A 22,006-nucleotide genomic window follows, 5' to 3' on the forward strand; every position below is an offset into this window, starting at 1 on the left:
GCCGTGTCTATCACCCTCTGCTACGGCCGTCACGCCCTGTCTCACCACTGCGCGCCTTATTTTAGTTTTCTTTGCCGAGCCCCAGCAACTTCATCTTGCCCCGCGCCTGAACGCGCCGATAAACGAGGTACTTCCTCTGTACCACGCTCACGCTCCGAAAGAGAAATTTAAGCCCGCCCTCTTCTAGCGCGGGGCGGTGCCGGTTTTCCGTACATGTATTTACTCGAAGCCGGATTGGTTGGAGTTTAGAATTTGAACGCTGGTGGTTCCTGAATGCGCAGTAACGGTTCTATCGAGCGGTGGGAGGGACCGAGAAGGCCCGGGGAGAGGGAGGTAAGGGAGAAAAGAGGATCGCAAGGTGAGACCAGATAAAGGGAAGCCTTGCGGAGGCCAAAGCAAGTGAAATAACACCAGGTAGCTTGAAAATTAGAGTTAACAGTGATGTTTGCAATTAACATTAGGGAATGTCAAGCCTGGATACAGAAAGTAATCAGGACTTGATTGCGTGTCTGTTGCACCATAAGATCGGGGGTGAACATCATGAAATAAGGAGGTATTTGATTTAGATAGCAAGAGTGTTAGAATTGGAGCTTAATGTGTACCAAATCTAACCAGCTGGTGTCGGAGTTAGCCATTTCGAAGATGCACCCTGAGATGCAGGTAAATTAGAGCTTACATGTCATGAGTGCTATTGTTTAAGTACAGGGGGTGTCAGAAAGTGATAACAGTGTACCTGCAGGAAGTTAACTTCAGTTCTGTTAGGGGTTAAATGAGCTAAGGGGCACCCGAGTTTGAGATTAGGGTGTATCAGAACTGCCAGATTTTGAGAGGAGTGTGTTATAGAATTGCAGAGAATGAGATAAAGTTATGTCAGAACTTGATATCTGACGATGTGAAAAGTTCTGATTAGGGGTGTCAGAATTTGAGAAGATAATTGCATCACAGCATAAGCCACTGAGGCTCCAAAGTTTGAGCACAGTATATAATCTTGAGATGCACGAGATTCAGGGCGGGTTGTATCAGAATGTGAGACCCCGAATGGCATAACTTGTGGTCAGTTTATATCAGAATTTGAAACTGGTTAGTGTAATTGATTGAGATCAGTGAGTAGAAGAACTTGAAAACGGCAAGTGCTGAATGGTAAGGTCAGTAGATTTGAAAGCTTTAAATCTGGAGGTGTCAGTTCTTGACATCAGAAAGAGGACAGAACCCCGAGAATAGGAATAAACTGTTTTTAAAATAAATACTTGTCAAGGGTATAAACACCTTTCATCACTTGAGATCAGAGGTTGTCTGATCTTCAAATTGCAGAAAAGCTGTGCATGAGATCTGTGAATTCCAGTGCAGAAGTCTGCAATCAAGTGGTATAAAGCATTAGACAGTGGGGCCGTTAGCTTTGAATCGAAGTTGTAGGTGTCAAGCATTAAGGGTATAAGAAGCCAAGATGAAGGGCATTTAAAAGTTGCAGTTTACAGTTTTGGTGCTAGAGTTAATTGAATAAAGTGCCTAAATATCACATTCTGTTGGTATCCGAAATCAGGGGCATTAGGAACTCTCGTTGCAAAATAACTAGTAAAGCAGGAGACTTTTATCAGTGCCTGCATGCATTAAAGCTCATGGTACAGATCCTTAAGATAAGATGGTGCTGGAAAACTTTCAGTGTCTTCTATTGAAAATTTAGGTCCTGCAACCGTGGCCTTGACTATTTTCCTTTATCTCCATCCTCAGTTCCAGTCCCCACGCTTTAACCATTGTGCCAATTGCAACATTTGTGGGTGCTGGAATTACCAAGTGTAGTATCTCCCAGTGACTCCTGCTCTCTGCGGGTGCCAGGTCCCTACAACACATGTCTTGCCATGTCATGAGCCCCACTGTTAACCCCATGGAGATTGAGGATGCCCTCCTTTCCACCCCAATCAATCCGAACAATTTCCCTGCCAAGCTCTGGCGGCTGGTGAACAGCCCCCGGTATCAATCTATCCGCTGGGACTCACGTGGGGAAGGGGTCATCATTGACCAACAGCTCTTTGAATCTGAGCTTCTATGTCCCTCCAAGCCACTGGATGAAGCCACTGAGCTCTTTAAGACAACCAATTTCACCAGCTTTATCCGCCAGTTAAACCTGTATGGGTTCAGAAAGGTTGTGCTGGGCGTTGGCAGCAACCCCGGGCAGTTGCACCCTGGAGGAGACTTGGGGGCGGGCGATGGGCATTTGCATCACTTCCATAATGTCCACTTCAGAAAGGATCACCCTGATATGCTAGTCAACCTGAAGAGGCTGACAAGTGCCAATAAAGCCAAGCTAGCTGCAGGCCTGGAGGTGAACTCACGACCCCCAAATCGCTTCCAGAGGCTGCTCACCAACTCATTGGACTCCATGGGCAAAGGAGATAAACACGGTAAGGCAACAGGTGATATGAATAGTGCTCTCAAAGAAAGAATAATGGGATTGTTGTTATACCTTTTACAGTGTAGTTGTTGAGTCTCATTAAATGCGTTTTTCTATTCACAGGATATTTGCATGTAGCTAGGACCTCATTCTGCATATTATAATAAAAGAAACAAAAACAGTTTGGGTTCTCAGTTTGCAACTGAAAAAAATGCATCCTTGTCGAAAACAGGATCTTGAGCATCTCTGTAGTCAAGCTCACTAGCCACCTCTTTTTCTGATGACTTTGCCATTAGGTGAGATTACCTCTCTTCACCCTTTTCATTGCATGTACCTTACACAGGATTGTGCTCCATGTCCAGCTGAATAAGATTTCACAAGTTTGTATATTTTTAGTTGTGAACACTTGAGATCAAAGCCTTTTCCCATATCATAATAAAAACCACATTACTTAGATTATCTTGCAAGGGCCGTTCTAGTAGTATATGGATGACCCATCAACAACATACAGATGATTCCAGTTGTGTGTGTATACAGTATATAGATCTGCTTGAATTTTCAGCAAGGTCCCTGGTTTCATCCTTGTCCAATCACAGCTCAAAGTCAATAAAACTCATTTTCTAATCATTTCCCTGAATATTGAAATTCGTAGTGGCACACCAACATTTCTTTGACTTAAACACAACGTTTTGGAGGTATAGAAGTTTCTATCGAGTTTCCTGCCCACACTGATGCATTGTGGACTGCTAATATTTTAGAATGGGCTAGTGACATTTAAGTAGCTCATGCGTTTCCTACATTGTCTGAACTCTTTGTTTGATGATGGATGTGACAGTAGTTAAATACTGTAACTGAACCACTTACACTTTGGGTTATCAAAGGTACCTCAGAGACATACAATATTAAGATCCGTTGACTTAACACTCATCTTTTGATGCAGATGTCTCTTAGCCAAGGAGAAAGTCCTCCACCTGTTGTGGCCTTCTGTATGATACAGTTGTTCTGGTAGAAGATGTTATCCCAAATTAAAAGGTAGGCCACCTAAAACCACAGCTTGCTTAAAGTGATCTTTCTAAGTGATGTAGATGAATCTAACTTTTATAAAATTGTCTGGCTCTCAATCGAAGCTCACTACACAAATGCTACTAGCTGCCTGCTTGAATATTCCACAGTAATGGAAGTCTCACAGGCCGCCACTGATTTAACTGAAGTGGGTCCGTCTGTGGGATGCATTGGTGAAGGACAAGCTTGAGACCAACCTGATAATGGAACATCACAGACACAAATATGTAGTCACCTGGTCACCATTTAGTCAGTTTGTCACTGACTCTGTTGAAACAGCGATTGTGCGTAAGCTCACAATAATGAAGGCCTGCTCATAGATGTAACGTTTTCACTCCACACAAAATGGACTGCAGTTTCTGTTACTTAATTTGTATTGACAAGGGAGGGAGGCACGAAGGTTGCTATATTGCCTCATTGTTAGCTTAATTATTTTTGACTCCGTAAGTTTTCCTCATGTAGTAATTGCTTATGTATTTTACCGAGATTTATATATGAATCCTTAGATTCTGTACTTAGAAAAATACAAACAGAAATAATGTAGGGTTTTTAATTCATCATCTAAAAGATCATTAGATAAAATACATCGAGGGGTAAGGCAGAATACAAATAATTACAATTAATTCTTATACCAAACATTGGCGATTGCAGAGATTCTTTCATATCCCACATAGTCCCAATGCGTAACATCAACCCTACCCCTTGTCAGGATTTATGGAAACATTATCATAATAACATAATGAGGTAATCAAATACATCATGAGAAGCTAATATCTAAAGACTAAAAGTTAAGTTAAAACATATTTACCAACGGCATTAAAATACGTACATTAATTAAGTGCTTGCATTAATAAGGTGCTGTGCTGTTAAATGTACTTAAATTGTAATGTTATAAACATAAAATAACATGTCTATCTTTGCACATCATTCTCTATGATGATAGCCAAGGGATGATAACAATTCTGTTGGTCATTACACCACTTTTGCTCTAATTAGCCAGGACCTACATGAATATTTTAACTTCGTACAGTTAGGTGCCACATTATCCGTTCTCCTACCAGTTGAATTCAATGTTTCTTCTAAGCTTTGCACATGTGTACTTGCCCAGCTTCCTACTGTGTTCCACACATAAGGGCATAAGAGGCGCTCACAATTACCACCTTACAAAGTATTGATAATGTACTAGCGACAGACGTAAACTCCCCTTTGCTTTCTCTCTTAAGAAAGCTAAATTATACTAACTAGTCTTGATATCCTGGTAAAGCCAAGTTTACATTACCCAATAAGAGACAGTGAATGTACAAACCTATTTAATTTGCCCTCTAAGGATTTTGGGTAGGCACGTTTTATGCTCAGTATCTCCTACTTTAGTAGTGCTAACATTACCCTACAAGGGAGAACAATATTGCAATAGTATTTGTTTTGCCTACAAATGATTATGGGTATGGAAAAATAACTTTCTGGCACCACTCATCCATAGCATTAGGACAACTGATATTCAGAAATCAGGTTTTCAGGAAATCTGCAATTTTTCCTCAGTTTTCAGACTATCATTGGCCATAGAGTTGAAAGAATGTTAGGGTAACTCAAATCTATCCTGTACGCCTGCACAACACAATTATGGGTGGAGATGTTGCAAACAATCCTGGATGCCCTGAAAGAACATTGTGTGTGTGCGCAAATTAATGACATTTCTGGCTCTTCTTTAACTGCCCCTCAAAATCATGGTGTGGCTTTAAATATGTATTTGCATGCAAAGTATTGTGGGCATGCAAATAGCCCAGTGAATATGTTACTGTTCATTATTCAGAGGAGCCTACCTCACTTTATCCTGAGACATGCCAACTAGTGCTGGGTTCCAGCACATTAGTGGGGGAACATTGGTGTTGGTGGTTGTGTTCTTCTCAAACAGGTCACATCCTGCAAAGAATGTTGGTAGGGAATGAGATACTTGCGGGAATGATACAACCTTTCCCTATACCAGTGGGAAATGTGTCACATTACACGCTATTCACCAGCCCTAAAAACAGGGTTGCTAGCTCAATTCTACAGATAGACACAGCATACTGTTTCATACTCGCCATCAGCCAATTGTCATAAAACAAAATGGCTAGTGGTGAGTGCAAATGTTGGATCCTGCCGTATTCAATCCTTCTCTACCCTCTTAACAGCACATTCGTTGGGGAAAGGGGCATAAGCCACTTTCAAAATCTAAATTTTCTAGTCCTGCAGTACATTGAAGAAAACATGCTGTGTGCTGGCTTGAAAGACATCACCCTTGTATAACAGTCTAGGCTTTTCAAAGCAATCATGTATTCTGTGTTTTGAGTCTTTAGTTGATTTAACTTTTAACGGTAAACTGCAGAAGAGGGTCTCCTAGTTGGAAGAGAAGGCATTGCATCCGCCATACCTCTGCGTAGGTTTGTTATTAACCTAAAATGCAACCCTATGTGATCTCTGTTTTTATGAAGCTTCCCTCCCATGGGTCATCAATGAGGCACTTTGTTTAATTATGTTTAGGGTGGGCGAGGGAGTGTTTTCAAAACAACTAAAGGCCAGATCCTCTGACAAGTCATTTCACTTTCTGTGACAACTTTACGATCACGATTCCATCCAAAAGTTTGAAATGGGAGCATTTTGCTCCCTGTTTACTTTTCAGGCAACTAAAATATGTTTTAACTCTAAAACATATCTTTTTTGTATTTCATGGCTGTTTCCACCAAGCAATTAAAATATGCATTTTCTCTTAAAACTCTTCTTACTATCGGGCAGTTATGATATTAGAGCTCCTACCTGTGGAAATGCTTTGCTGGAACCACTGATTGAAAATATGGGTCGAACTTTGTTGGGTGTATCTGTACACTATTTATTTGCTGGCATTTGCCCTCTTTTCTAAAGAGTAAAAGTGGTTTGTACGCTGATTATCTGTAGTGCTGTTTCCGAGTAAGGGTTCATCACTGCTCTGTTCTAATGCCAATGTAATATTGATGGTGGGCAGTGGCCTAGGAATTCTCATCATCATACTTTGTGATGCAGCAATTCTGACAGTTTTCGTCTTGACAAATAAACGAGGGGGAGTTCTCCTGGCTCGTGAATTACTCCAATGTTAGTGGCACATGAACTCTACCTGGCATGTTTTCTGGTACACTCCTTTTGGTTGCCATTATTCTTTCCACTATATAACATACCATGTCTGAATGTTTTTGATAACGGATATAGGTTCTCATTAATGCAATTTCAGAGGAGCATTTTTTCCAGTAGCATTAAACCTGTTCTGTATTCGCTAATCATTGTTTGCTACTGGACAATTTAATAACCAAAACTCAACTCATTGTTTAGACTGACCATGACAAGTTTTTGTTTGGGCTATGCATGCATTTTATCCTGCATAGAAGTGCTTTTGCTAGGTGCTGTGTGACATTTTGAACTCTTAGATTGGTTCATGAATTCTCTAAGAACTGCTTGAAAACATTCGTTTTAAAGTCAATATGGTTAGAACAAGTTTTGGTCACATAACTTACCTACAGATGTACCACATAACCATTGTATTATTTCTGCCTTATGGTAATCAATTCAGCCCTTATTGACATACTTTTATGGGATCTATATCTATGCACAATGTCTTATATTTTACAATCAACTCCTAGTAAAAAGGCGGTCACTGTGTTATACCTCTAAAGAAAAACTAAGCAGACCTCATCAACCCCTCTGTTTGCCTTCCCTCAAGCTATTCCAAAATCCTAGAGTGCGTGGCTTTCTCCACCTACTTGGAAACGCATGGGCTCAACCTCACCTTTCAGTCTGACATCCACAGCTGTCACTTCATGCAAAGTGTGCTCAGCCATGTCTCTAACTACCTCACAACCCCTCATCACTCCCACTTGCCCATCCTCGCCCTCCTTGATCCTGCTGCTGCCATCAGCACTGTCGACCACACTATATTGGGGACTGGCAGAGTATAAAAAACAGTTAACATACATTTTACTCCCCTTCTCTCTTTCTCACCTCGGTTTCCTGACATATCCCTAACCTGCTAGGCATGATGCCCAGCTGTTCATTCTCTTTCTGTGTATTGAAATGGTTGAACATCCTTGGCCACCCATTTTCCATTCGGGTCCATCAATGTTCTATCCATGGTAGCTTCCATTTACTTCTTTACACCTCATCCCATGGCAAACTTATCTCTTTCTTTAGGATTATATGTAATATTTTTGAGGCCAAACCACACAAATCTTTTTTACTATCACCCAGTGTCACTCTTCATGCGTCACAGACTCCCTGGCCACCACTTGCCTCTGGATAACGTTACGCTGTCTGATCTTAACGCCTTAAAAGCTGAGGTGATGTGTCAGGTGGCTTCTTAGGCCTTACCCATGTCCCCTTTCCTCTGTCCTTCCCCTGGCACTGTCACCCCATATCCCATGGCCCACAACTTGAAGGATTCTCCTTGACAGTTATCTGAAACTACAGCGGTTCACTTCCTCCATTGCAATTACTGCTAGGTTCAACCTCGTAAACATTCAAAAATTCTGCATCCTACTCCCCTTTCGCTCTCCTAAATCTCTCGTCCCGTCCCTGGTGCAAAGTATGCTGGATTACTGCTTCAGTATCCTAATCATACTCCATCTGCTCCTTTACCCCACTTTGCAAGGCACTTAACTTTGCTGCCTGCACCTTCTTCAACCTCCCTCAATCGTCATCCACTGTGCCCCACTTCCATGTGGGTGGCTGTCTTTGCACAATCACTCCCTCTTTAAATTCCTCCTGTTTGTCCACATATCCATCTATCGGATAGCTCTCCTCCATCTAGTTAACACCATCACTCATTATACACCACCTCACACCCTGAAATGTCAGGTTTCTGCCACAGCTATGCTTTTTCCTCACTGTGTTTTCTCCTACTTTCCCCACCACTAGAAAGTCTAACTCTTTGAGAGCATGTAAATGGATTTAATACTTCCACGAAGAAGCACCTTCTTTGCCTTGAAGGAGCACCATAACTGTCAGCTGTTTTCACATGCCCTATATGATTACAACCTCTTGATAGGCAAGAACTGCAGATTGATAATCTTGTAGCATGTTTACTGTGTAAATGTTTACTGTGCATACGTTTTCTGTTATCATTGTCAGCATTGCCCCCACTTGCTGTACCATCAATTCCCTATTATATAATGTTAACGTATTCAACATTACATCTCATTTAACAAAGAACCCAATACAAACGAGCCCTGAGAGCATCAATGAATTTCTATCAACTTGACTGCTTGTTGGTATAGTCATGGTTAGGGAAATCCTAATGTACCAATCATGCCTGACTCTGGCTTACAAAAAACAACATCTGATAGACATACTTCAAACCTCATCCCGAACTACAAAATCTAATTTGCTGTTGCACTTGTGACTGCGCTACAGTGTGCCTTTCACACCTCAGGCTTGTCATGTCAAACAAGGATTAAGATTTCAGCCTGTCACAATGACATGACACCCTTGACAGCTGAAGAAGAGGGTTTAAGGACTGGCACACAAAGCAGGGAAGGGAGAACAGAAGGTTATAGATTGAGGGTTGGAGTACAAAGAAGTGTTTTGAGATGCTGTTGTCCTTCATGCATATTCTTTACTATGCATATTAGTAAAGAATAAGTCTGTTTACTTAACCTTAGTGTCCTGTCATGTTACAGACAATGCATATTTTACGCAACAACACTCGGTAGCTCACTTGACAATACCATCACAGCCACCCGTTGCAGGTAGCCCCTTGTCTCCACTCTTCTGAGTACGGTCGCGACTAATACGTGCAACTGTGAGTGTTGCATCTCTGCTCCCTCACACCACGTGTCACCAAGGGGATGAGAACACAGTGCAAGGAGTGCACTTACCCACCTGCTTCTGCACATCTTTCCCCCGTTAGTGGGTGAATCAGTGCCTCTACATCAATACATCCAGCGCAGACTCCATCTTACTTACCAAGGGTTTGACCTTCTCACTTGGTCTACAAAGGGAAATCCTATGACACTATATAGAACCATAGTGATGCCTCCAGAAGCAATATAGACCTAACTTCACAATAACAACAATATAATAACAACCCAAACATTATACTCACTATCACTTGTGATATGTTCTAGAACTAGACCAGCTCTGCATTATCTGGTGGGTACATTTACAGCATAGTTACGCCGCTGGCGACATGTCTGACCCAGAGAGCCCTGAAGCTAGTAAAAACCGAGGGGCTGCGCTTTTCGCCTTCCTCTCCCATTTGTCATGGACTGCCCATAAATGATGGACCCAAAATGGGAGCAGTGGATCCAACGGTTCGAAAACTACCTTGACACACAAGATGAAAAATACTCTGATAAATACGAATGCCACCTGTTTAGCAACTTATTGGGGATGAAGTGGAGGACCAAATACCCATTTTCTCACCTGATAGAATCACAACATTCACTAACTTGAAAACTTGCCTTCAAGTATATTTTGATCCATATTTTGATCAATATTTTGATCCACAGTGCAGGAGCGACCATGAGCAACATGCAAAAGAGTATGCTAACTACAAAGAGAGTCTATTGACACATAGGTCACTTGACTACGCACATTTGTGGCTCACTGTGGTTTTTAGCATTTTTCTAATGATCAAGCGATTTGTCTCAGAATAATAGGATGCCGCCTATACTCATATTTCTGAATAAAGCTGTTGCAGAGTTCGAAATTGAGGGGAACTGGGAATTATTTAGCTCCTGCTTGTAGGCTAGAAGCCCAGAAGAACATGATTAGCTTGACAGCAACAACTACCAGGAACTACTTTTGTCTCCCCAGGACAACTTGTGCCGAGGAAACACACATATGTCAATTTAACTCTGTGCGTTAGAGACGAAATCTAAGGTCATAGGTCATAAATAATAGACAAAATGATAAGTTTGCATTTTATGTGGAAGTTAGATTTGTGGAACACTATTTACTAGTTTCTCCTTTCCCAGTGGTAGCTCTTGGTCTAATGTTCGATACCCACAAGCTGCTTTTAGCTCTTGCTTATCCAATCTTAATTTTGGTCCGAGTAGACTGGTACGAACGTGAGACAGGATGCTCTGGAGATAGCAACTTCTTCAAGAATGAAACACTGTGAGAACTGCACAAGAATGCGATGTAATGTGTGACACCCCCAAATGTATATATCATCTAACTACTGTGATGGGTCATAAATGAGAGGCAGACCTAGTGATAATATTCTCAACATCAGCCATTTTATTAACAGAAAGGGATTTGGATAAAGGCCTAAATTTTCCTTATCCTAAAGGAAATGTACCCTATTATGAAACTGAAACCATCGCAGGCTGACCTTGCGTCCAAACTAATCTGACCCTCACAATCTAAAAGTGCAATGTAAATGTTTTGTGTTTCCATTCTACAAAAATGTGCAAAATCTTAAACATATAACTTCAACAAAAACAATCCTTGTGTCCAGGGGTTGGCTCACTTCCCCTGGATTATTTCATGAAAATTGTTCAAAATGTTCTGTTTCAACAGTAGTCTCTTAAAGGCAATGAAAGCACATTTCTCGTGATAGCAAAACAAATGTCTCTTCCACCACGCTGGGTGGAATATAATAAAGAGAACGTTTCTCCTAGTTTTTCAGGATGGCAAAACCGAATGTCATTTCCACAACACTGGTTGTAATATAGCAAAGTAAAGTATTTTCTAAATTTCAGGATGGTTAAACAAATGTCTTTTCTCCAAAATTGGTTAAAGAATGGCAAAAGGCAAGTCTTTTCTAATTTTCTGGTTGACAAAATATAAAATTTAAACAACAACTTGATAAGACAAAGTTTCTCTTTAACAGACCAGTTCAAAATGGGTCTCCTGGTATGCTCTCGGGCCAGGAAACCTCTCAATTGATTCTCTTTATATCCCGATTTACTCCCCTAACAGGAATATCTCCCTTTTGGGCGCATGGAGATCCCCTGGTGTACTCCACTGCCAGGTATCTCTGTCCAAAAAGGTTCACTACACAATGGTTTTATCAGGTCTCCCTGCAACATTCACATTCCTCTTAGATATTACACAATTGTACTTCTTCAGTAGTCCAACTTTATTGAGCAAATTATGATGAAGACATCTAACACCAAATGTATACAGTGGTTATGGTTTGACAAAGACCCCCCCTTTGGATAAGGTTTTTGAAATAGCAAGAGCAATCGAAGAGTTCAGCGCCAATGTGCAAGTGATGGCTGAGAAGAGCACAATAGTTGATGCAGTACAGCAGTACTGACCAGCTGAAAAGTGGGCAATGAGTCAATAGGGAAGTTCGAAGGACCTGTGAAATCCAAAGGACAATTGGGCAGATATCCCAAGGACGCAAATGGAATTTGCGGAAGACAGCTTTGTCAGAAATGTCGATGGTCGAGTCATGCAAGGAAGCCAAGAATTGTGCTGCTTTGGCAGCTGAATGTAGACGTTGTAATAGGAGGGGGCATTTTGCTTGAACGTGTAGATCAGTCAGTGGAGAGGGAGAGAAAACATTACAGAGTGTGAGGGTGATTGAACCAGAGGAGAGTGTGAGTGCAAGAGTGGTGTAAGGAACATTGTTACAAATACAAGCGGAGACAAATAAGGGACCATGGGACATGTTAACAGTGAATGTTGGTTGATTCGGGGTCGCCTTACACCATGATTCCATCTGAAATAAATGAGAGATATGCTAAGGATGCATATCGACTGGTGCCCATAAAGGTACTGGGCAAGACTAGAGTTAAAGGGATGGTGCACAATAGGTAAATTATATGTTGCACACAAGGGAACCAATGTTGTATAGATGAGTCCTAATGTTTATTTTTAGTGTGTCCCAGACGTACAGAGTAATTTTCACTTAGGTGTGTTTGTTTGGATTCAGTTGGCCTGGAAGCCAAAAGTAGCTCCTGGTAGCTGTTGGTCTCAGGGTAACCAGGGACAGGGACTTATAAGCCACAAGCAGGAGCTAAATAGCTCCCAGCTCCCCTCAATTTTGAACCATGCTATATCTAGCTTATTCACATGACTTGTTTTCCATTGCCTAGTATCTCCTCATCCCTGCAGAATGGGGTCACATGGTCCATATTGAAAAATATCTGCCTACTTGCATACTGTTACATCACATCCTATAGCTTTTTCGTGATGTTTAAAGGAGAGCCTCATCCTGGAGGCCTGCAACCTTCTAATCACACAGCCTTGTGGGCTATACCACTTTTGTGTGTCCACCAGTAATAGGACTTTGCAACTCTGCCACCTATGACATTGCTTTCAATCATGGCTACCACTATTCATTCTTAATGTCAATCTTAGCATTTCATATGGACAATTTGAGTGCACATGAAAAGCTTTATCCACACCACCAGAGTGGTCTCGCAGTGCTGAGGGTTATTTGATTGGACGTGGCATATTTTGCCCAAGCCTGGGTTTCCAGACCATGCACTGTATTGGAAAGGTGAAGGGGTGGCTACAGATATGGTTGTAGAAAGAAGAAGCAGGAATCACACAGTAGGATGTAGGTAATAAAAGAGAATGAGGTGGGGGTGTAACAAAGTCCCTCCCAAACTTTGCTTCAGCTCATGACTGGGCATCACCACCCGCTATGTCATGTAGGACCTGGGACTGGTATTGTCAGGTTCCCCTGGTCCACCTCCCTACAACACAGTGGTTAAGTATGAACGTCTCGTCACATGTTCTCCCTCGCTGGTTCTAGTTCTTTAAGAGGAAGGCAATATCATGTTTGTAATTCTGCCAGCTGAGGACCTCACAGCCTCTAAATAAAATTGTTAATGCTACGTCAAATAATGCTTTTGTTTATCTCGCTGGTGGGCTACAGAGTAAGTGGCGTTCCGAACAGATCAGGAGTGGCAAACCAGGATCCATGCAAGCAGCACTAGCCCAGCTCGTAAACCTCCAGGTGTGTGCATCACTGCACATGCCTGCTAATAGGAAAACCAAATTGGTGGAAGAGTGTCTTGGAGGCTTGGTCTGCCCATCGCTAAGCCCACGCACTACCTCAGCTGATTTTACTCATAATTACATATGTATGGTTAATGTTCAGCATTCAGTCCATCGCACGCTCTCAGTAATAACGAACCATAGTTGAGGACACTTAATTCTAGCCCAGAGGTGGAGGGAAAACCATATGTAAAGTGGGACCTTCCATTGGCTAGTGTGGGAGATTGAAGTCACGAAGCAGTGAACTCGAAAGTGGAGGAGAGTACAGAGGTGCATTAGAAGTTGGAAGTGCATGAGAAGTTGACGATACAGGATAGATTGCGATGTGGAAGAAGTGGAAGTAGGAGGAGAAGTTAAAAGCAAAAATGTAGGTGGGAAAGCAGAGGTTAGAGGAGCTGAAGGAAAGGAGTGAATAGCGGGAGGTTATGATGAAGCTAGTGTAGAGGAAGGAAGAACTGGAGAGAGAAGCACTGCAGTGTGGAGAAGTAGCTTTAAATCTTCCAAGGAGCTTTGAGATCAGGCCAGAGAAGAAGAAGCGATTGAGCGAAGAAGAAGGTAGGAGTCAAAGACTTGGGACATCAGTAGAGAATCAAAGAAAGAGTGCTGGAGAAGAGGATGTTAAGGACACACTAAGAGAGGTGGAGGTTTAGGACCCCTTTGGAGATGTAGGAAGAATGCCATTAAGGGCAAAACACAATTTACATTCATATGTGGAAGAGGTGCATGGCGGAATGTCGCAAGGCTAGCCCTAAAACAGCATGAGAGCCACATGTGAGGGTAGGACATAAGCACGAGTGAGGGTCTGGCCGGCAAAGCAAGAGCAGGCTAGGCATCTGTAAGATCAGGAATCTGGGTCAGGGAAGTTATTAGGTGCCCAGTACGCAACCAGTAGATCCTCCTGGCTAACATCACCTCTGGGAGGAGCTGTGTAACCAGCGGATCAGAACTGCGAAGTACATGACGACTTGTTCCAGTTATCTCTAACATGCTGACCCTTCGTTGTCCTACTGGAGCAGACACCCACCTGCAAAGCTTTTGTAATCAAAGAATAACATTTACAAGAGCGTATGAATGATGCCGGGGACTGTTGGGTGTCCTGACCCACGTTTGAGCTATCATGCTGCAACATTTGGTGCTGTGGGCTTAGAAAATCCATGATGGCCAAAAAGCCCACATGTGGGCCAAAATCCAGGAGAACCACACAGTTTGTGCACACTAAAATGGTTGCCTAACTTGCCACCCACCAGTGCGAGCAGGATGGGCCGGGGTGCCATGAGTGAAATGTGTGCCAAAGGAAAAACCGCACTTTAAAATCAACTTTTGTTTCTCTGAATGCCAGCTCAAAATGCCTATTTTCAAACATTGCAACACATCCAAAAATCTCACTGAACACCAGCGGACATCTGGCAGAATGAAATATGTGTGCATACTAAATCTGGGAAGATGAAGAGCCCAAAACAATGTTCATAACAAAACTGGCTGAGCTATGCATGTCAGCAGCCTAACTGAAACTGGATTAAAACCACCAAATCGAATTGTTTAAATTAACTGAGTGACCTACTTTTGAGTGTCACATAGTTTGTAACTGTTAAAATGTCATAGTTTTGAACTTAGAATCAGCATTCTAGCTGCATGTGTAAAAATTGTTAGTTTTATTTGAATGCAGAAAACTGGGTAACTAAAAGTGACATTAGCTGGGGCCTGGCTTAAGGAACTGGATTCTGCCTGACAACTTTCCCCCAATTGGAGTGAAACTGGATCCACAGCAGTTCTCAGGCCTGGCTGCATTCTGAGGGTAGGTTACCCCTCTCTGATTGAATTACCAAGGGACTGCTAGAGACTAAACAAAGGACCCAGGCAGAGGGTTTATTGGGGGGAGGTCATAAATGGCTTCCTCTTGAACAATGGGCCTTCCAGGGCCCAGGCAGATGGTTTATTGGGGGAATCGTAAAATAGCTTCCTCTTGGCAGAAGCTGGGAGGGGCAGGGTCTCTGAGCTTGGCAGAAACTGGATAAACTGGTTTCTACACCATGTGACCTGAAAAGACACACCCCTGTTGGCCAGAATATGATTCTAAGAAAGATGTATAACTCACAGTGCGGACTTGTCAAAATTATTTAAATGATACCATAATTCTTGTGATTTTTCTGTGCACGTTTTAAGACGCATTGGGAATTTGTGTGATGTTCTGGGGCAAAACCCCGCTATTTATGGATACTACAGACTCTGTGTTTAAGCTAGAGACATGGGAATTTACTGGAGTATGTATGGACAGGCCATGTGTATGTCTATAATTTTTAATGAAAAACCAATATTGCAAAACCAGTTAAAAAACGCAAAATGTTGCCGTTTCTGAATGCAAGCTCTTAGAAACATCAGAGTTTGAACAGAGTATACCTCATGTGATACGTGATGGGTGCATGTAATTTTAAACAAATGTGTACCTGTGCAAATATGTATTTGGGTCAAATATAGATTGTGGGCAAACTGACCAGGGGAGGATCCTCTGACCCATAAAACCTACAGCATCACTCTGACTCACATTTCTTTCCCCCAATCATGGGAGAGGGGAGAATTGGGCCAATGACAAGTAGAAAGGGGCAGGCTTAGCTAGGCCCAGGCACACACCCACTTTCAAAACACATAAAAAGAGACTGACGGGACAGGTAGAGAGATTCAAATCCAGTTGCTGCAACGCGCTCTGCCGGAACATACAACATTCAGAAGATACCAGATTCAACACTTAAACTTTAAAACTCCAAAGAACTTGATTCAGAACTCAAAGCAAGGGCCTAAACCCACAAACTGAGAACTCTTCTCAGTGGGCCTCAGCATCCAGCAAACCTAACAGCGGTAGCAGCATCCAGGATCCGTGCAGATCAGCGCTGGGTCCAGAGAAAGCTGTGCAGAAAGATCCAGAAGCAGTGCTGTACCCAGAGAAAGCAGAGCAGTATCCAGAACCAGAGGCCAGAGCTCCAGAGTGACCCAGACCGCTGTTAGCAGAACCAGAGAGCTGACCCAGATCACTGTGAAGTGCCGAGACCAGAACCGGAGTCCAGTCCAAAACCTGACCAGATCCGTGGGGAGGCCTATTTCAAAATATATTGTGAGTACCTAGCAGAACTGTGCAGAACCAATCTCTTAGTTAAAATAATATAATTCAATCTATTTTAATCTAACCAGAACTGCCTCCTAACTGTCACCTGTCATTTGCAAAGCTGTCACCTGTCATTTTCTAGCGGCAAGCTGTCACCTGTCGCTTTGAACTTTTAGAATTTAAAATCCGAAAAACTACCTTTATTTAATTGTCCGTATCTCTGGAACAGTTTGTGCTAGGAACTTGGTTTAACTGTCCTCTGAAAGCTTAGAATCTCAGCTTTTCAACAAGCTTAGAACCGACTTGCTACTCCTTATACTTTTGCCGTAACCACGATTCTCGCACTCGCGAATTTTGCCGCGATTTGCGATTTGGCCCGATTTCTTTACTTGTAAAAAGATAGCTGCTTTTGCCTGAACTGCTAAATTTCGTTTGCCTCTTAAGAACCATCCCTGAATCATTGCTAGAGTGAGCCTGAACTCATATTAACTAGATACCACTCACCCTGAACCTCCTCAAGGGAATTAGAAGCATTTTCAGCATATTTCTCACTGCATTGTCATCATATTCAAAGCCTTTCGCCTGTGTTTCAAACTTCTGTAGTCTAAGCTTGCTGAATTTAACTGAATTACATTTGATTGCATTCCTAAGAACTGTGTCATCTTCATATTCATCTCCTTACATTGCATAAAAGGGGGGGTGAATTGTCCAAGAAAGTGATTACACTGCCTATCAAGTTTTTTTCTGTACTGCATTTCATTCCACCTTGCATCCATTTGAAACCATAAAAGTATTGTTGCTATCTTATCCATCCTATAACCACTCATCATTGATTATAAAGAAGTGTGCTAGTGCCAGACTATCCATTATTGATTATTGCTCAGATTAAGTGTGATATTCAATTATTAATTTATTATAAAGTGTGATATATATATATATTGTTTAAATTCTCAAATAAACCTTTTAACTTGCAAAACATAACTACTTCTTGGCTCAGTGGGGCCAGGGTATTCCAAGAGAGGGGTGTTATATAGGGGTAGTCATCCAGAACTCATGAACTAGACATAAAGATATATCAATAAGAGTTTCCATTCAGTATCCCAGACTAGGCATTGACTTAGCTGTAGTGCTGTATTGAATCCTCTTACAGGACACACCCGCACAGACTGTTTAAAGCAGTGGTCTGTAAATGTGTTTGGCCTGAGCCCCCCCTGAGCAAAATGTAGCCCCCCCCAAAATGCCAAATGGACAGTAAGTCCAAATGGCTATGAACTGTTGTGCGCCGTCACCGGACCCTACTCCCTGTATAGTGCCAGGGATCCCCCACCTGCTCCCATCATAGTCTCTTGGCTCCCTCATCCCACTCCTAGCCCAGTCCCTGGGCTCTTCCCACCCCACCATAGACCCTGTGCTCCCCCATCCTCCTCCCACCAATGTCCCTGGGCTCTCCCACCCTGCTCCCACCACTATGCCATGGCTCCCCATCCTGCTCCCACCACAGTCCCTAGGCTCGCCCCTCCCTGCTCCCAGCATAGTCCCATGGCCAGTGGCGGCTAGTGAATTTTTTAAGTGGAAGGGCGTAAATATTTCTCCCAGATATGCTGTAGCAACCAAGCATAGCCAGGGAGCCTGAGCCAATCAAGTGGGTTTCGCGGGGGGTGGGGGTTGCCCCCCCAATTAAATACTTGGTTAAATTGTTGCATTTTAGAGCACACTTTTAACAAACATTGGGTAAAAAGCCAAACAGGTTGCAGTTGGCAGTGGAGGGCACAGGGGGCAGGCATGGTATGTTTTACTGGACATCTATGATAGATGTCCAGTAAAAAGATATCATCCCTGTCCCTTGGGCTCCACAGCGGCTAACAGATGCACACAATCAAAGTGATTATGTATGTATGCAAGGTGCTGTGGGGCTTAGGGAGAAAGCATGGTATTTTTTACTGGGCATCTATGATAAATGTCCAGTAAAATAATACCATCCCTTTCCCCTGGGCTGCACAGCACCTCAGAAGGAGAGCTGATTTTGGCAGGTGGGAAGGGGGATTGTGCAACAAAGACATTTTTTAAATGCCTTTGTTGTACAAACCCCCAGACCTCCCACTCGCCAAAATCAGCCCCACGGACAGACACACACACACAAACACACAAAAACACACACACACCACATGCAGCAAGCACTCTATCATTCACACGAGCATCCATCTTCATACACTCACTAATACCAAAAGCATACAATCATCCATACACATAAATAAATAAAAAATAAATTAATGTATCAACGAGGGACTAAGTGAGAGTTGTACAGATTCCTGCTTTCTATGTGTATTTGAGAGTGCTGTAGGTATGTAACTGCATAGCTCTTGTGAGTCATTGCTTCCCAAGTCTGTGTTGTTGTGTGGAATATGAGATGCTACATCACCCAGCTGTCTGTGTCTTTTTAAAAACGGACTTCAGGTCATTGTGCAATTTTATTTATTTATATTGTGTTGTGTTATGTTCACCGGTACCTGGAAGGCACAATGTTCCCCATCAAATCTTGTTTACTGTTTAACATTTTTATTAGAGTTGAACAACGTCAAATGATACAGAGTTAGTTGTTTTTCAGCAATTAAATAATTTTCAAATATCGGAATGTATATAATTAATATAGAAAACATGTTGAATGAAACAGATTCATTTAACTCATTAGAATTGAATCTTACGAACATACCAACAGGACATAAAACATTAGGAGAGAGTAGGGAAGGGTTATAGGGATACATTATTGAAATAGTTAAAATCGGCTAATCATGGGTATTAAGATAATGAACTAAATTATTTCATTTAGCATTACATTTGTGTAAATAATGAAACGAAGAAGCATGACATTGGGCCTCATTACGACCCAGGCGCTGGACCATGGTGCTATTAGCACCATGGTCCATGCCGGTCTCCGGCATGGTGGATGGCGGAATTACCGCCCCCATCACAAGGTTGGCGGGGGCGGTAATTCCCCATTCACCATGTGCCCTTCCCCATTCCCATTTTACCCCATAGGGCATAATGGGGATGGGGAAGGCGCTAATTACGGCACCGTAAATTACAGTTGCCGTAATTAGCTCCATGGTCCCTTAGCGGGTTGGATTTTAACGCCTGCAAAAAGCAGGCGTTAAAGCCACCAACCCGGTAAGGGACCTTGTAATCAGGCGCTAATGGTTTAACGGCGCCGACGCTCTTTACGGCGCCGTTAAACCATTAGCGCCAGGGTCGTAATGAGGCCCATTGTTCCATTCGGTGGTTGGAGCAAATAGGATCCCACCAAGTGTTGAGCGAGAGATTAGCAGTATTCTTCCAATTACATGTACTATTTTGAAAGGAAATATTTATAAACAAGTTTAACAATGAAGGAGAATCAATTTGTCTTATTACAGGATTAACTATAGAGCCAATCATGAGATGGGTCAGCTACACGAAACATGGATTGTATGCGTGACCAAACATTAGACCAGAAAGCATGAACATATTTACATTTGAAGATTAAATGAATAAAAACAGCATTTGATTCAGAATATGACCACCAATGGCTGGATACACCATCCATAGCTTTAGCAATCCATAAGGGAGTAAGGAAAGCACGGTGGAAGATAACAAAAATCGGTTTGGGTAAAGTTGGCAGCAAGGGACGCAGATTGACAAACTTTCCAAATTTTGGTACAATCGTCTAAGGAGGGTTGAAGATTCCACTCGATTTCCCATTGTCTGATGGTACTAAGATTAGGCAAATTAGGAGAGTGAGGATCATTTAGGAACATATAAAGTTTGGCAGCCTTAATAGAGGGATTATTGATTATGAAATTTAGAAAAGGAGAGGGGGATTTCTGGTAAAGAGTAGGTAGAGATTTAGCGATTGATTAGATCAGGGATGTGTAAACATGGAGATCAGTAGCAGGGATATTGTATTGTGTGCAGATTGTCGGAAAGGCTACTGCTTCTGAGTTCTGAATTAGTTGTTTGGTAAACTTGATACCTGAAATGTACCATCTATATATAGTAGAAATATTGGATTTGGTAGCATTTTATTTATTAAACCAAAGAAAAGTGTCATCAAGATTAACTTTATTTTTTTCTTTTATTTGGTTTTATTAGGTTTTTGTCAAACAAAATAGATAACATACAGGTGGCATTTGGGGCATGTTACACCATGTGCTTCTTGTCCCTCCCTCCACCAAATGAATCATAACCATCAACCGTAACTTGTCCCGACCCCCTGCCCCACCCCCCAGAACAGAGTTTCTTCTCTTTAGTACACTTGTGATTTTATGCTCTTAATCGTGCTGTACATGGTCCACATTTTGAATACACCCATTGAAACGTCCAGATTAGAAGGTCATGGTGCTGACAATCTCTCATCACTCTGATTGCCGGGCTCACACATTTTGCAGGTCATTAGATATATTTTCAATATTGAATTCTCCTTCACTCTCTCTGTGTTGGGCTCCTTACAGGATCATTTTGAGCTGGTCTTTCATGGAGGGCTGCAGTGATTCTCTCCATTTTATAAATGTTTTTGGCAACCCCAAACCACTCTCTCTTGCTCGGGAGTTGGCTCACTTTTCACTTGATTACGAGGCAGGCTCGTGCGGCGAGCAGTAAGGGGGCCACAATTCAATTCTCTTTCGACACCTCATCTTTGCATTCCTCTAAACCAAACAGTATTAGACGGGCCTGACTTCCCGGGAGATCCCATCTATCTGCTTGATCCATCCCAGGACTTTGTTCCAATACACCTGGACCCGGGGACATTCCCACCACATGTGCCATTAATTGGCCTTCTCCCTACATGAACGCCAGCACCTAGGGCTCGCAGCTTGAAACATTTTCGACAACCTGTAGGAGTCATAGTGCCACCTTTTCAGCAACTTAATAGCATGCAATTTATATTGGGCAACAATCGACACCCGTGATGCTCCTTTACATATCCTTGCCCACAAATGTGCATCCAGCTCTCTGCCGAGATCTTTTTCCCACCTATGTTTCAGTTTAATAGTTTATCTCCTTCCATTATCTAACAGCGCCCTGTACATGGTTGAGATCACACCCTTAGTTTCAGTTACTGTGTCATGCAACTTTTCAAACGGAGTGAGTTCTCTCTGTACTGCCATTCCTTTCTCATTAGAGTGCCCTTAAGTTTCAGATAAAGGAAGACCAGAAGTGGGTGTATTCCCAATGCCTCTTCCAGGTCCGAGATCATGAGCAAGACACCCCCACGCCATAATTGTCCCACCCTCTCAAGGCCAGCATCGTACCAAGGTTGAAATCGCGCATGGTCAGGTATCTCCTCACGTACCCCCGGGGCCCATAGGTGAATTAGTGGGGAAGGCCACGTGGTAATACCTTTCATGTCCAACCCCTCCCTCCAGATTTCCCATATTGTACCAAGTATGGGGTGGTCTCAGAGTCTTGGGAGAAGTTTCTTTCTATGGACCCACAACCATTCCGAAACAGTGGCAGGGGACAGA

The 22,006-nt window shown here is 42.5% G+C and overlaps 1 protein-coding gene across 1 annotated transcript in view; it reads left to right on the forward strand.

Moving 5' to 3' along the window:
• Window positions 1-316: 316 nt before the first annotated feature.
• The window catches only part of HSF5 (heat shock transcription factor 5), an 886,218-nt gene continuing 864,528 nt past the window's right edge, over window positions 317-22,006 (forward strand). Inside the window, exon 1 of the mRNA XM_069614838.1 lies at window positions 317-2,399. Within this exon, the coding sequence (XP_069470939.1) occupies window positions 1,847-2,399 (553 nt within the window). The 5' untranslated portion in view covers window positions 317-1,846. The remainder of the gene's footprint in view (window positions 2,400-22,006) is intronic.

This window comes from Ambystoma mexicanum, chromosome 9 (assembly GCF_040938575.1).
Source record: "Ambystoma mexicanum isolate Mex_15411 chromosome 9, UKY_AmexF1_1, whole genome shotgun sequence".
Lineage (NCBI taxonomy): Eukaryota > Metazoa > Chordata > Amphibia > Caudata > Ambystomatidae > Ambystoma > Ambystoma mexicanum.